Source organism: Eptesicus fuscus, chromosome 3 (assembly GCF_027574615.1).
Source record: "Eptesicus fuscus isolate TK198812 chromosome 3, DD_ASM_mEF_20220401, whole genome shotgun sequence".
NCBI lineage: Eukaryota > Metazoa > Chordata > Mammalia > Chiroptera > Vespertilionidae > Eptesicus > Eptesicus fuscus.
Window position 1 is genome coordinate 60,478,142 of NC_072475.1, and position 15,915 is coordinate 60,494,056.

A 15,915-nucleotide genomic window follows, 5' to 3' on the forward strand; every position below is an offset into this window, starting at 1 on the left:
TCAGCTGCCTCCTGCACACCCCCTACTGGGGATGTGCCCACCACCAAGGTACATGCCCTTGACCAGAATCGAACCTGGGACCTTTCAGTCCACTGGCCGACGCTCTATCCACTGAGCCAGATCGGTTAGGGCAAAACTCCCTTATTCTTGAAAGCTCTCCACACCCCTGTAAAACAATGAAATAGTCTTGTAATTTAAACAGATTTTAGGTTGAAATATATTTGCCTTCTTTACTTTTCAAAAGTTGTATAACTTTTATCTAACTTCAGTTTAAAAATTAAGTATGAGAAATTTAAATTACTAGACAGTGGCAATAACTACAACTTTATTGTTTATTTATAGGCTAAAAAAGAAAGGGATTATTTTCTGCTTCTAAAAAAAATGTGATTCTCAAATCGCTTCTCAGTTTATGATAAGTTAGTCCAAAGACTAACAGTTTTAGTGTGTACATTTATCTTGAATCTGTCCCTGTTCTTCATAAGCGCTGCTATTACATTCTAAACTTCCATCTAGTCTTCTGATAACCCATTTTTCCCTCCTCTACTCCATTTTTCATTGTAGCTAGAATGATTTTCAAAATGGAAGTTGAATCATTTTATTAACCCTCTTTAAAAGTTCTTTAGTGAATCATTTCCTTTATCTTACAGAGTGCTCCATGGTCTAAGCCTTTGGTGCTAAATTTCCACTTTCTTTCTACCCTGTACCAGTTGTCTATTGCCACATAACACTGTAGCAAACCACAAGACCAAGATAGCATGCTGCAATATGTATTTATTCTGCATGTGCTGGGGTCAGCTAAACGTCAGGAGGCTTTCCTGATCTTAGCTGGGTTTAGTCACACATAGGATTGACTGGCTGTCTGTTTAGGTAATTAGTATAACTCAGCTCTGAGGCGGGGAACCTGATTGGCCCTGATCACTGGTCAGGCCTAGGGACCCTACCTGTGCATGAATTTTGTGCACCGGGCCTCTAGTTATTTAATAAGGACTTATGGAAGTATTTAAAAAAAAAATTTTAAGGAACCAAAGTTTGGAATAACTATAAGAAGTTATGAAAAATATTCAGTTCTTTAACCAAGTAATTCTGCTTGTAGAAATTTATCATACTTTTGGAATTTTAAAAATTATTTTATCAAATAGTTACTGAATGCCTAGTATGATTTAGCCACAACTCTAGGCATCAAGGATACAGCAGTGGATTAAGCAGACTAAAATCTCTGGTTCATGGAGTTTACTTTGTAGTGAAGGAAAGATAGACCAAGGGAAAAAACACACCAAATAATAAACTTGTAAAATATATGAAGTGGTAAGTTCTGTGGAGAAAAATAACCTGGCAAGGGGAATTAGGAGTGCCTGTAGGTGACATAGTAGAGAGGCAGGGGCACTCCTGACTAGGAAAGAAAACTTATGTGAAGGGCAAGCCATTTGAAAATTACCAGATGTACACAGGGATCTGTGTAGGAAAGTGCTTATCTCACTGATATTTATGGTAGTGGAAAATAAGAAACAGCCTAGGTTTCCAGAGAGAAATGGGTAAGTTATAGTGCAACTATATGAAAATACTATAGTATCTTTAAAAATTGTTACAGAAAAGTACTTAATGACAGAAAATGCTCAATACACCCAAAGTTAAAACAGCAGGATATAAAACAGTTTATACTGTATGATGCTAAACATAGAAAAAAGTATTAAGTCTATGCACCTAATTATAAAAATGATTATTTTCAGGTGATTAATATTTTGTCATTCTGATTTTCTGTAGTTTTATCTACAATGAATATATATTGCCTTTGTGGGAAGAAATGAGTTAATGAGCTTCCCAAATAATGAATTTTTCATCAGCAAAATCACCGATATATTTTGTTCACTCTGGTGGATCATGACTTTTACTAACATAGTTATGAGATCTATGTGAGTTGGCATCTGTGGTCTCATTTTCATGTTCACCTTTTTCTGCAGGTTTGGTGTTTATGTTCCTCTCTGCTGTTTCCACCAAGATAGTAGAGCTCATCTTCTTCTCACAGACTATAACTACGTGGTTCAGCACCAGGCAGTAGAGGAAAGTGCCTCAACTGTGGGTGGCTTGGCCAAATCCAAAGACTTCCTCTCCTTATTGCTGGAGTCTCTCAAAGAACAATTTAATAATGCCACACCCATCCCCACCCACAGCTGCCCTTTATCTCCAGACCTCATTCGCAATGAAGTAGAATGTCTGAAAGCAGATTTCAACCACAGAATCAAGGAAGTTCTCTTCAACTCCCTCTTCAGTGCCTATTATGTTGCATTTCTCCCCTTGTGTTTTGTAAAGGTAAGTGGTTCCTTGCTTATATGTGCTTCCTCGATTTGTGTGTGAATGCCATAAACTGGGTATTTCTTATTTAATCCCCCTTTTCTCTGTCTCCCCCTTGGCAGCCTGGATGGTGGAGTTCGGCTGCATCTGGAGTGCACTAATACGCTCCTGGTTGGCGGATAGGTATTTCCATATATGTGATGCACCCGTGGTGGTCCCTTCTTTTTTTCTTTTCCCCCTTTTTTTTAAAGTTGTTTTTTTCTTTCAGTTTCCGGGAGAATAAAACTTGTACTTATAGAATCAGTATGTAGTAGTTTAAAAGAGGACCAAGGTTCAATAAAATTTAGGCTACTGTGATTGATCTTAACATGGTTATCAGGAGTTTCTTTGATTTAATCTAACCTCTATCTAAACTTCAATTTACTTCAGTAGAAAAGAAAAATGGTCTGGATGTCACTGGGCCCAAAATCTTTTGGCACATTTTAGTGCCTTTCCTTCACCCGTTGAGAAGCACATCTGCAGCCGGAGTGGTCATTCTCAGAGAGCTCTCACTTCTTCTAGAAAGGAAGCACTTAAGATACAATTGCCTCTCCCTCCCAGTCCTAACTCACAGTCAGAAAGTCAGGTTGAAGGATTTTGGAGGAGCCTGCTCTTGAACTCTCTGCGCGGACAGCAGGACAACCAGTGCATGTGTGACTCAATGTGGCATTTGTCTGCAGGGCATATGTACACACACCCATCTCTGCCTTCTTGTTCACTGGTACATGGGTCATTTCTCTCTCTTCTGATCTCTTCCAGAGTACCCAGTACTATGACATGCGCTGGTCGTGCGAACACCTCATTATGGTATGGATCAATGCTTTTGTCATGCTTACCACACAGCTGCTGCCATCCAAATACTGCGATTTGCTACATAAATCAGCTGCTCATCTAGGCAAGTGGCAGAAGCTTGAACATGGGTCCTACAGCAATGCTCCACAGCACATGTGAGTAGGCCAGAGGGTAAAACCATATAACACCTTTCTACATGCTGCTGGTCATGTTTATTTGCCTTGTATGTCATTCTTGTTCTTGGCTTTGAACATTTAATTTTTAGTTTTTGTCTACATGGGTGCTTGTCATCACTCTAAACTGAACACAGGGGACATTAACTCATTTCCACCACCATCCCCAGTCCCTCCTTAAATGCCTCCTACCTTTGAACTGCCCAGTCACTCTAGAGTGTCTAATTTGTTTCCCAAGCTATAATCTTGGAGTTTTCTTTCAGTCTTAACCCTTTGCCCAAATTCAGAGTCATGATATATTTTTAATTCTCTTTAAAAGACTATACGATCATCTTTTCATCTTCATTGCCACAGCTAAACAGGTGCTAGCTAATCATCTCACACTAAGCAGCTGGAATTTCCTTCTCGCATCTTTTCTTTCTAATTGCAAGTTTGTATTTTTTCTGTACTTTTAATTATATTTTTTTCTTTCCAAACTTGCTAATGGAATATATCCCTGCTTTTTCAGTATTTAATGGAAACTGCACCTAATTGATTTCTCTCTGAGTATTCTTCTCATTGTGTCCCCTTGTCAGTCATTTCTCTGCATGGTTCCTCTGACCCAAAGTGGCTAACTTATAAACCCTTTGTTCTCTCACTAATGAGCCTTCATCATGCCTTTCTTTCAGATCTGGACCATCTTCATCTTCCTCCCTTTTTATAATTTGAACATTTCACAAATTTCATCACCTAGAAATTCTTCCCTAATTAAGTGGGACAGATTGAGGTGACCTTCCCTTCCCCTCTCCCCTTCACAGTCCTCCCTTCAATTATCTGCCTTGATGTCTGATACAGATTAGCACAGGCCTTCAAGCCCAGGAACTGAAAGAGATTGGGCCAGGCTGAGAGAAACCCGACTGTGGGCAAAGGACAAATTTCAATAAAAATTGAAAATACAATCCACAGTACTAGTACTGTACATCTTCAGGCTCCTGATGGCACATGGCCATGAGGTGTATCGTCACTTTAATGCTGGTAAGTGTGAGCAAGGCTGACGGAACATTTTCTGAACTGGGAAAGCTTCAGGGTGCTAGAATTTTTTTAACATATCTAAAATGCTGTCCCAGTTCTTCTCTTAGGAAACTAACTTTTCCAAAGTCAGGAAGACATGAATTAACTTAGTTTTTTTAAAAAAGCTTAACCTGAAAATTCCCATCCCCACCCCAACTCCATTACATTGGTGCTGGAAAGAATGAAGCTTCTTTCATAACTTCTTTTTCCTAGAGAAACCTCTATAAAAATAAACCAAGAAAGCAGTAATAAGATAAGTCTGTGTCTGTACCTTGTGTGTCTTTGTGTTCTTCTGTCTAGCTTCTTGCATATGTGAAGTGTTCGAAGTGTGTAATAAACTGATTTTCTATATAGCTCTTTGGGTTATAATTCTGCAGTACATGTCATGCTACCTTGACAACCTGTTAATTTCTCCACTCCTGTTATAGCCATCCACTTTCTCGTCTTATTTGTTCCCTCTAGCATTTCCACCAGTAGACTCTGCTCACATGGGATTCAGATGACAATCCACTTGCTTACATTTGATTTTCTGGCTCTTTGATGCCTTACTTACACATTTATTTTTGCTCGTTCTCCTAAGCCTCTTAGTCCTTTGCCACTGAGCAAGTTGTATCACTTTGCAGCTTCTCTCTGCTGTATAGCAATGAAGTTATAATAACAAATCCTTTTTAACTCCTTCTAGTTTGACCATGGGAAACTGTATTTTCAGAATTCAGGCAGATGAAGTCTGGAATACTTAATTTCTTCCATAGAAGTAGAGCTGGCTTGCCAGACACTACCTTATCTGTAATTGCCAGTATGCTAACATTGCATTTCTTTCTCCCTTAGTTGGTCAGAAAACACAATATGGCCTCAAGGGGTGCTGGTGCGACATAGCAGATGCTTATATAGAGCCATGGGGCCCTACAACGTGGCAGTGCCTTCAGATGTATCCCATGCCCGCTTTTATGCAAGTACCACTTATTTCTTTTCAAACATAAGCTTAGGAGGCCTGTGTGTGTGTAGCACATACTAGGAAATTAGTACATGGTAATTATTGCTTCTATAATAATGGCCCTTGTCCTTTGGAAGTGTCTTCTGAAAGGCAGTTTCAAGGTCAGATATCATTATCCCAGCTTCAACTTTTTTCCCTAGTTACATTAGAATTTGTTGAGTCTAGTAGTATTACTTGATATGAGTAGACAGTTATTTAAGTCTTGCCGTTTTCATCTTAAAATTTTTATTTGTAATAGTTTGATTTAATGGTATCCTTATTATATTGTATCTATGTATCCTTAAGCAATATTTAATATAATAATGTAATGGGATGGGTTTTGTTTTTCTGTTTTTGTTTTTGTATCTGTGATATGTATCACATCCTTAAAATACCTTTACTTCCCTTTTGAAAGTCAGACAAATGCCATGATCTGCAGCCTAACTTACTTTTTTTCTGTATTAAAAGGAAAAAAGGCTTAAAAGTTAAAAAGGAAAAAGCAATAGACATTCACTAAACCCAGCTTCTCTTCCATTTGAATTTATGCCTTGGGTTATGTTCTCGATCTTTCAGTTTTCCAGAAATTCTGACTCTAGGGGACAGAAGTGTTTACTTATCTGAGAAAGGCCAGATGACCAATGAGAATGGGGGAAAGAAGGTGCATGCAGGGACTGTTCTTAATAAAAATGCCCATAGTGCAGTGCATTGCCTTTAAATGGAGATCATATTCTAAAAAATAATTGGAGACCATCGTTTTGAGATACTTGTATTCTTTTCTCCCTTCCTACTATGTTCCTTGTGAGGGTACATGACCTTTCTAGTTCTGCAGGTGTTTGCTACTAAGGGCTTTTCAATTAAATACTGTGGACCTGAATCAGGGCAAGATGTTTGTAAATACCGGGAAGAGCAGGGCAGGGTGGGGGTTGGGAGGAGCATGTGGAAGGTGAAAGACCCCAGAGTGAGGAAATTATAAGCATCTCCTTCTGGACTCCTGTGGGATTGCCTTATGATGGAGGAATGGACTGAAGTCACACTGCATAAGCATTTGGTTTTGGTACAGAGTATTTAATTCAGCCAGCTGAATCCCAGAGGCCATTAATTCTGTTGGCCCTTGCTGTCCCCTTGAAACCTACAATAACCAGATGTTGTATTAGAATTTTCTGATTGAAAAATAAGTATTTTCCTTGCTAGCACTGGACAGCTGGAGAATCGGATGGAATCCAAAGAAGAAGTTTTAGGGATGTTAACTTATTACTGATTGTGCATGACCTAACAGGTAAATCAGTGCTTCTCAAGTGGTCCTTGGGCCACTTGCATATATCACCTGGCTCACTCTTTAAAACCAGTGACGGAGGCTGCAGCCCCAGCCTTCTGAGTCAGAATCTCTGACGGATCCCAGGAATTTGCAACATTTACATGTTTGGAAATTATTCTCAGGCACATTGACATTTGAGAAAACTTATTTAAAATGTGCCTGTAACCTATAGCTGTTAGAATTTAAAGCCTGTACTCATCTTTTTTACTCATTCAGTTTATAGCTTACTAGCACATTCTATCTAATAAAAGAGTAATATGCAGATTGACCATCACTCCAACACACAATATGGATGCCCTCATGTTGTCAAAGATCCTGCCCCCATGTGGACACAAGATGGCCACCACAAGATGGCCAGCAGGGGAGGGCAGTTGGGAGGCACCAGGCCTGCAAGGGAGGGCAGTTGGAGGCGATCAAGCCTGCAGGGGAGGGCAGTTAGGGGTGACCAGGCTGGCAGAGGAGGGAAGTTGGGGGCAAACAGGCTGGCAGGGGAGCAGTTAGACATCAATCAGGCTGGCATTGGAGTGGTTAGGGGGTGATCAGGCTGGCAGGCAAAAGTGGTTAGGGGAAATCAGGAAGGCAGGCAGACGAGCAGTTTGGAGCCAGCAGTCCTGGATTGTGAGAGGGATGTCCAACTGCCCGTTTAGGCCCAATCCCTCAAGGGGTCCCAGATTGGAGAGGGTGTAGGCTGGGCTGAGGGACACCCCCCTCCCCCGCCCCCGTGCACGAATTTCGTGCACCAGGCCTCTAGTTTAATTATAATTGCCATACAATCTCAGATTGACTGAGTCCATTAAGAATATTAATTCTGAGCCAATTTTTATACAGGATACTACTGGATATCAGTAAAAAGCCCAGGTTAAACATTTTCTTTCTTCCAAAGGACCCTGAGAAGCTAGCTACCTTTTAGAGCAGAGCTGTTATGATAATTTGGCTTGATTCTCAGATTTGAGCCTTGAGGTCTAAATTAGTTCTTTTAGATGTGATATACTACCATACAGCAATTTGCTACCTGTAAATGTGAGTTTTGGAATGGCCAATATGAGTTTCTATTCATTAATGCATTTTTATAAGTAAACCAGGATTTAGTCTCTTAGAGTGAAGAATTTGGTTGGAGTGAAAACATTGAGCCCTGTTTTTAGCCAAATTCTATGTATGACTAATTTTTCCTTTCTTCCTCATTGTCCTGTGTTTCTGCATTCTACTTCTTAATACCCAGAAAAACAAAACAAAACACTAGAAATAAGTGATGTAGAGGATTTGAGTCAGTGACCATGGTGGGTAAAAAAAATCTTAAAGATAAATTAATAAACTATTGTATTGATATTTCAATTTGTCTTGGACTAGCCCACAAACTCACATTGAATTTTAAATGGTTATGTCTTAAATGGTTATGTAAATACCTACATAATATCTGCAGTTTTTGCCTCTTGACTTTCTAAGTCTAAAATATTTCCCACTTGGTCCTTTATCTAGCTCCTATCTTAGGTAAATATACTTTTGGGTATCTCAAAATATATACCTAAAATATAATCTAAGAAAAATCTTCAGAGGCAGAGTTCTTTTGGGTGTAAAATCCCTTTTTGTATCTCAGGGGTATTGAAATAAAATTTATTTCATCAATAAATTTTGAGCAAAAAGGAAAAGGTTTGGGTTTCTACCATAAGAAATAGACTGGTTGATACTTAGTAAGAAGATACATTTTTATTGCATAGAGGAACCTATAAATATGAGATTATTTTAGGAAAAGTGAAAACAATTATAGTCTTTATGAAATAACATTTTGTTTTTTAATTTCCTTACAGTTCCTATTTCATCGCCCATTAAGGCTGTTGAATCTGCTTATCCTCATTGAGGGCAGTGTCGTCTTCTACCAGCTCTATTCCTTACTGCGGTCGGAGAAGTGGAACCACACGCTTTCCATGGCTCTCATCCTCTTCTGCAACTACTATGTTTTATTTAAGCTTCTCCGGGACAGAATAGTATTAGGCAGGGCATACTCCTATCCACTCAACAGTTACGAACTGAAGGCAAACTAAGCTGCCTCTCAACAATGAGGGAGAACTCAGATAAAAATATTTTTCATACGTTCTATTTTTTTTCTTGCGATTTTTATAAATATTTAAGATATTTTATATTTTGTATACTATTATGTTTCGAAAGTGGGAAGGGTAAGGGATATTAAATGTATCCATAAACAAGGTGATGTGATCTTTCATGTGTTAGTACATTTGAATAATATACATCTGAGAGGTGTGCCTCTCCAGTAAAGAAATTGATTTGTTTGTATGGCTTCAGAATAACTCATTCATTTATGAGCACATGTCATATATCTCTGGACATAGTACTTTGCAGTGTTCACTTTTCTTTCAATCCTTCTAGTTATCTTTAGTCCTCAGTCGGCCTTATTGCTACAGAAAGGGAGATCAGTGGAGTTGCCTGCCAACACCCATTCTTTCTTCAGCTGGCTAATAGAATTAGAATGCACGGGGGAAAGAGTAGGTTGTACATAGTCCTGAGTGGGATTCTCTTGGTTGCCTGCTGGGAGGAAGCATTTCTGAGATAGAAACTCAGTGATCTCTTCTGCCCTATACCATTTAAATATACTTTTGAATAAGCTACTGTCCTGAATCTCAGGATATTGCTGTCATTTTCCCTGTTCTTTTATTTCTTTTGCCTCTAAAGATTATCTTTTTGTTTTAAGACAGAAAGTCTTTAAGACTGGCCACATTCATGAAGGAGATGGTATATGGACAGATCAGTGGGAGAAGATGAGTGCACGTGCCATGTGGGCTGGAGTGTGGGCAGGTTGAAGACACCAGGTACCTGGGAGAATAAGCGAGTTCTCTGCTAAATAGTCATAGGCACAGTTTAGCAGCAGCCCACGCACAGTGGCATATTTGGAGTTGTGAGTGGAAGTAAATTCTAAGAAATTACTTCTTTGTCCTCTAATAATTTGATCTGTGCCCAAAATGTGTGTTTTTAATTTCACACCCAGAACATTCATGTTTGTGAGTATTAACCCTTTTCAGTCCATGTTCTTGAGATATAATATACATTATATATAATATACATTAGTCAATTGATGTCACCAGTCATCCAAACTTCTGAGGCCTTGTCTGAGAGCCTCAGGATATTCTTATATTTCTGTTCTTGGTTGGCTTTTTTACTTTGTGAAGCTGGTGAAACACAATATGAAGTAAGAAGACCAATCATGTAATTCATCAGCTGGCTCTGAAAACAATTCTTGCAGAAGAATTCCCAGCAGGTTTTTAGCAAAGGCAGCATTGTGAGTATAAGTGTGTATACAGCTACCCACAGTGACTGCTATGTTTAATAATTTTTCCCTTAGATATTTTGCCTCATATACTTTTTTTTTTTTTAAAGTAAAACTATTTGGCATTCAGTCTGAGTCTATTTGGCCATTCCAAAAAATCTGTATTGCCTTTTCTGGTTTGGTTCAGTGGATAGAGTGTTGGCTCGTGGAATGAAGGGTCCCAGGTTCGATTCCAGTCAAGGGCACGTATCTAGGTTGCAGGAGCAAGAGGCAACCAATCAATGTGTCTCTCTCATATTGATATTTTTCTTTCTCTGTCTCTCCTCCTCCCTTCCACTCTCTCTAAAAAGCAATGGGGAAAATACCCTTAGGTGAGGATTAACAAGAACACAAAACAAAAAAAACCTTTATTGACCATTAGGCACTATATTAGGCATTGGAGAACATAGTCTTGTGAATAAGAACTGCAAAACCCTACCCTCATAGATTACAATGTGGGGGTTAGGAGGTATGGATGTAAATTGTGCCATAAATAAATTTATAATGTCTCCTGGTAGTAGTAAGTGTGGTCAAAAGAAGATAAATCAGGGCAAGGAAATAGGAAGTGTAAGGAATAGTATTGCTAGAAGGCATCTCTGAGATGATTTTTGAGCAAAGACCAGAAGCAGACTGAGCCATGTAAGTAGCTTTGGGGGAGAATTCCATGTTATAGTAACAGCAAGGGCAATACCCTGAGGTGGGAACAATTTTGGCATATTGGGGAAATAGTAAGATAACCAGTGTATTTTTTTTTTTTTTATGTGAAGTGGTTCAGCCTAAGTATGCTGGTTCTTGGGGTGGGAGAGGGTGGGAAAGCTGTCATCTTTCCTTAGGATCTTGAAGATGTGCTTCTTTTGACTAAAAAACATTTTGATGAGATTATTTGACAGCTAAAAGCAAAATGGGTGGCCTGCACATAAGGCTGTCTCATCAAAACAGTCCCAAGTTGGCTCTTTGATTGAAAAGTAGCCCAGATAACTGACTAGAGATCATAGACTAGTCTTGTAAGCTGACAACATTCCCCCTTCTAGTTTGACCTGTCTTGGCCATATCCTAAAGGAGCAGCACAGGAGAACCAGATGCCAGGTTAACTAAACAAATGAGAGAATGTAAGAAAGAAAAATTATGGTCAGTGGAATTGCAAAAGTGCCCCCCCTCTTTCAGATATGACAGCATCAGGGAGATAAAACCCTTCAGTTCATCATGCTCCTGCTCATTTCAGCTGCCCTTTGTAGGTACCACATTCAGATGGGGAGAGAAAAATTACTAGTTACCTGTGTGACCTATCATTTACAGATCATGTGAAAGAAAGGCTACCATCTTGCTTAGTGTTAGGAGGAGGTACATGCCCATTAAAGAAGGCCCCCTTTTTTAGGTAATTGTTTATATGTTGGGAAATTAAATGGTGTGGGGAAAAAAGATCAATTGGGTGAACTTGGGATACTGGTAAAGGAAAAGATGCTTGACCAGTTTTAGTTATCTGGGTGGCTTAAGGGGGTAAATGTGTCAGAGGTGGGTAGTTCAAGGCATGAGCATGGTGGAAATGTTCCTCAGTATTCTGTTTTCTCTGGTTCTGTATTGTATTCCCTAAGCTTCCTTCCCTCCGCTCCCTATCAATCACCACCACCTCACTACCCATTTCTATTTACTGAGTATCTATGCCAGACACTATGGGTGCCAGAGAGAGTGACGTTAAGAGTTTAACTAATAGAAGGCAAACAAGTCAGTAATTGTAACAAAGGTGTTCAGTAAAGGAAGTATGTACAGGATACAGAGGAGAGGCAGGAAAGAGGGTGAGCAGCCTCTTGGAAGGCTTCTTTGCAGCAGTAACGCGGTGCATTTTGGGGGAGGACTAGATGTTTGCCACATGGGTGAGGGAGGTGGGTTCATGCAGTGACAACAGGATATACAAAAAGTCGAGGCATGAGTTTGTACTAGGTTTTTAAATGAGTTCAATAATGCTGGAGAGGTAGGCAAGGAATAGATTGAGGGACTTGAATTCTACATTAAGGGATTTGTTGAGTGCAGGTTCTCAAAGGGGTGATTCTTGGGTACTGCATCAGACCTAAGTCAAAGTCTTGAGGGTGAAGCCCAATAATATACACCTTTCACACATAATTTTTAAAAAATTTGTTAAAATTTTTTATATTAAAAAATGGCATGAAGTTTCTATGTAGAATAAAACTCTGGTTCTACCAATAATTGAAAGAAAGAAAAAAGAGCAAGGGAGAGAAAGAAACTGTTACAGTGTAATTCAGATCATTTTAAGAAGCAAAATCAGGTGCAATTTTGTTTACAAATGGTATATATTAAAGATTTTTCTATTTCAGATGTACTTTAGAGAAAAATGTTAGCTTAACTCTTGACATCTGCTATTGTGACATCCCATTGCTGGCAGTGTGGTCCACACGGACACGTAATTTTTAAGCAGATAGGTCTGGGAACTTTTTGTAGGCGGAAGACAGCTAATGAAAGATTTTAAGCTGAGGAATTATAACCCGGCGGATTCGCAGGTCAGGGGTTCTGAAAGAGTAATCGACCAGCAGCATCTAACTGGGAACTTGTTAGAAATGGAAAAATTTGAGCCCTACCCCAAACCTACTGAGTTAGAAAACTCAGTGGAGCCCATAAGTCTGTTTTAAGATAGTCTCCAGGTGATACTGAAGAGAACCACTTCCCCTCTGTTAGACAACATTGGCAGCAAGATGTAGGATAGGTTTGGAAAATGGAGGGATGTCAAATGGAGACTTACAGCAGAGACCAATTAGCCAACCATTTAACAAAAATCCATGCAAGAGAAAGTGGAAGGTGGAGTGCCACCACTTGGGTGATAGAAAAAGCCACGGGCATGTAGAAGCTGATGTAGGGAAAATATGTGGAGTGAAAAGAGAAGGAAGGGCAGAATTCTGGTGAATGACAAGAAGAGGAAACTTTCAAATGAACAAGAGTAAGAAAACGAAAGTCTGGGGTGAACTATAATTTCAAGAAAAGGAATGATCAATATCAAATATACTAGAGAACTGACTTGGAGTTGGTTATTAGGTCATTGGTTACTTTAGCAAGATAAATTTATTTATTTATTTTTTATTGATTTTCCACAGAGAGGAAGGAAGAGGGATAGAGAGCTAGAAACATCGATGAGAGAGAAACATCGACCAGCTGCCTCCTGCACACCCCCCACCGGGGATGTGCCCGCAACCAATGTACATGCCCTTGACCGGAATCGAACCTGGGACCTTTCAGTCCGCAGACCGACACTCTATCCACTGAGCCAAACCGGTTTCGGCAGCAAGATAAATTTTAATGGAGCAAAGGGAGTGGAGGTCAGGCAGCATTTGGTCCAGAGCAGAGAATTGGAATGAAGTGATGAATTGGGAAGGAGGGTTCTTTGGAGCCCTTGGGAAGAGCAATAGCACTTCCTCTGAGCTAGAAGAGAGCTTAGGTGTACACATCTGGATAAGGGGAAATGGCTACGGAGGTGGAAGAAACATCTGATAGTTTAGACCTATGATGAAGTAAGAAGCAATTACCAATTTGGGGGTGGGGAAATCCATGTGGGAGAGGATTGGAATATGGAATAGCCTTTGTGAGTTTTGGGAACCAGGCCACTGCTGAGGTAAACCATAAATTTCCAAAGGCTCTCCCATCACAGAGTTATGATCTCTGGTCTAAAAGACACAGTAAAAGAGTAGAGAAGATAGGTGGTAAGGATCCTAGTTTGGAGGTTTGCCAAGTAGGCATGGCTAAAGGACTAATCCAGGGAGTTAATGGTGCTGGTGAGAATAGTTGAGATGATGCACCTTGGGGTCTCAAAAGGCTAGGGAAGGCAGTGTGGTGGGGTTATTGTCTATCAGAAAGAGTAGGGGGGAGCCAGGCATTACTAATCTTGAGCAAGTAGGAGGGAAAAGGGAGCAAGGATAAGAAAGGTCCTGAGAATGGAATATGAGTACAGGACCATAGCGTTCTGGGTTGTAAAATGACCTGATGTGTGACTGGAAGAAATGGCCAAAAATGAGAAGAAGTAAAAGCTGTTAGCAATTGTGGCAAAGGTGACGGGTGGGTTTTCCTCAGGAACATTGAAGTCATCCAGAATGTGGAGGGACGAGGCAGGAAACAGGAAGCCTGTGCCAAACCCTTGGAAATCTGGGACATTGACTACATCATGGCCACAAGGAATGGTAAACGTTACAATAGCTGGAGGCCATACATTTTGGTAAACAGATTTTCATATGAGATGGAAAGACGCAATGGTACAGGAGTGGGAAATGAGAACATTTCACCTCTTTGTAGTCTGTGTAACCTGGCAAAAATGTGCAACCTTTTTGTTCAGGTAAAGAAGGGTCCTCAGCTTTTCCCTGCCGGGAGCGCTCGCAAACATGGTGAACGTTCCTAAAACCGCCGAACTTTCCGTAGGAAGTGTGGCCAGCATCAACCCCACAAAGTGACACAGGGCAAGAAGGCCAAGGCTTCTCTGTAAGCGCAGGGAAAGCGGCATTCCGACAGGAGGCAGAGTGGCTATGGTGGGCAGACTAAGCCGATTTTCCAAAAAGAGGCTAAAACTGCAAAGAAGATTGTGCTGAGGCTTGAGTGCGTTGAGCCTAACTGCAGATCTAAGAGAATGCTGGCTGTTAGGAGATGCAAGCATTTTGGACTGGGAGGAGATAAGAAGAGAAAGGGTCAAGTGATCCAGTTCTAAGCTTCATATTTTGTTTTATTATATGACAATAAAGTCTTGGTAGGTTCACTTAAAAAAAAAAAAAGGGTCCTCGGGAGTGTCAGGTTTTACTGAAGTCCAGGAAGTGGAGGCAACCTCCAGTGAAGAGGCTGTAAGGAGAGGAGGGCTCCAGAACAACTGTGGGGAAGACGAGGAGTGAGGGCAGCTGGGAGGCCAGTTGGGGTGGGAGGGAGGGTTGTCAGGAGGGAAGCAGGAGGGGGACCGGGGAGTGTCTAGCAGAAAAAGGCATTTAGGGCAGTAGTGAAGGCTGACAGGAGCAGGCCTAGGAAGTGTGATGATCTAAATGGAATATTGTTACCAAAATACTATTATTTTTATCCCCTTGACTGTGACATCTTTCACTGCAAGTATCATCAGCTTGTGAGCCTGGGTTGCATAATTGTTTTCCTAAAAGTTTCATTTTGACATATTGAGTACCCGTCTCCCCTTTTTGTGTGATATTCTATGCCAAGATAACAAACTTTTGCTTTTTAAACCCTAGCGCATCATTAAAATAATCACTCAAATGAAAGACTAGTTCCCCTTGATTGACTCAGATGATAGAAAAATTGAGTTCACTTTGGTGTAGGTGGATCCAAACTTCTTAAGCTGTGGAGTTTTGAGAAGCAATAGCTTTTCTTTTTTCTTTTCTTTTCTTTTCTTTTCTTTCTTTTCTTTTCTTTTCTTTCTTTTCTTTTCTTTCTTTTTTCTTTTTCTTCTTTTTTCCTTTTTCTTTTCTTTTCTTTTTCTTTTCTTTTTTCCTTTTCTTTTCTTTTCTTTTCTTTTCTTTTCTCTTCTTTCCTTTTCTTTTCTTTTTTCTTTTCACTTTTCAATTACAATAGCCATTGACTTATACTGGGTATCTTGGGTGACATGTGTGATTGCAACTATAAGAGAGTGAAGTTGCAAATGTTGACAATTATTAAGAGGTATAACAAGAAAAATTTACTAAAGAAAATGATCAGGCCTACCCAGCATGGCTCAGTGGTTGAGTGTTGACCTATGGACCAGGAGGTCATGGTTCAATTCTGGTCAGGGCACATGCCTGGGTTGTGGGCTTGAGCCCCAATGTAGGGCGTGCAGGAGGCAGCCAATCAATGATTCTTATCACTAATGTTTCTATCTCTTCCTCTTTGAAATAAAAAGTGTGTATGTATGTATGTATGTATGTACATGTGTGTACACACACACACACACACACACACACACACACACACACAGTAGAGGCCCGGTGCCCGAAATTCGTGCAGGGGT

General features: G+C 40.1%; 1 protein-coding gene and 1 pseudogene across 5 annotated transcripts in view; both read left to right on the forward strand.

The window, feature by feature from the left end:
* The window catches only part of TMEM39A (transmembrane protein 39A), a 35,140-nt gene extending 26,217 nt beyond the window's left edge, over positions 1-8,923 (forward strand). For 3 of the 5 annotated variants that reach the window (XM_054713954.1, XM_028153334.2, XM_008146631.2), the window contains 4 exons: positions 1,959-2,307; positions 3,088-3,275; positions 5,172-5,292; positions 8,437-8,923. In XM_054713954.1, the coding sequence (XP_054569929.1) occupies positions 1,959-2,307; positions 3,088-3,275; positions 5,172-5,292; positions 8,437-8,670 (892 nt within the window). In that variant the 3' untranslated portion in view covers positions 8,671-8,923. Of the gene's footprint in view, positions 1-1,958; positions 2,308-3,087; positions 3,276-5,171; positions 5,293-6,507; positions 6,593-7,850; positions 7,980-8,436 lie in introns of those variants that run through there. The other 2 variants (XM_054713955.1, XM_054713956.1) reach the window with 2 other exon arrangements.
* A 5,400-nt stretch (positions 8,924-14,323) lies between these two features.
* Positions 14,324-14,833, forward strand: LOC129147919 (60S ribosomal protein L36a-like; annotated as a pseudogene).
* The last annotated feature ends 1,082 nt before the right edge of the window (positions 14,834-15,915 follow it).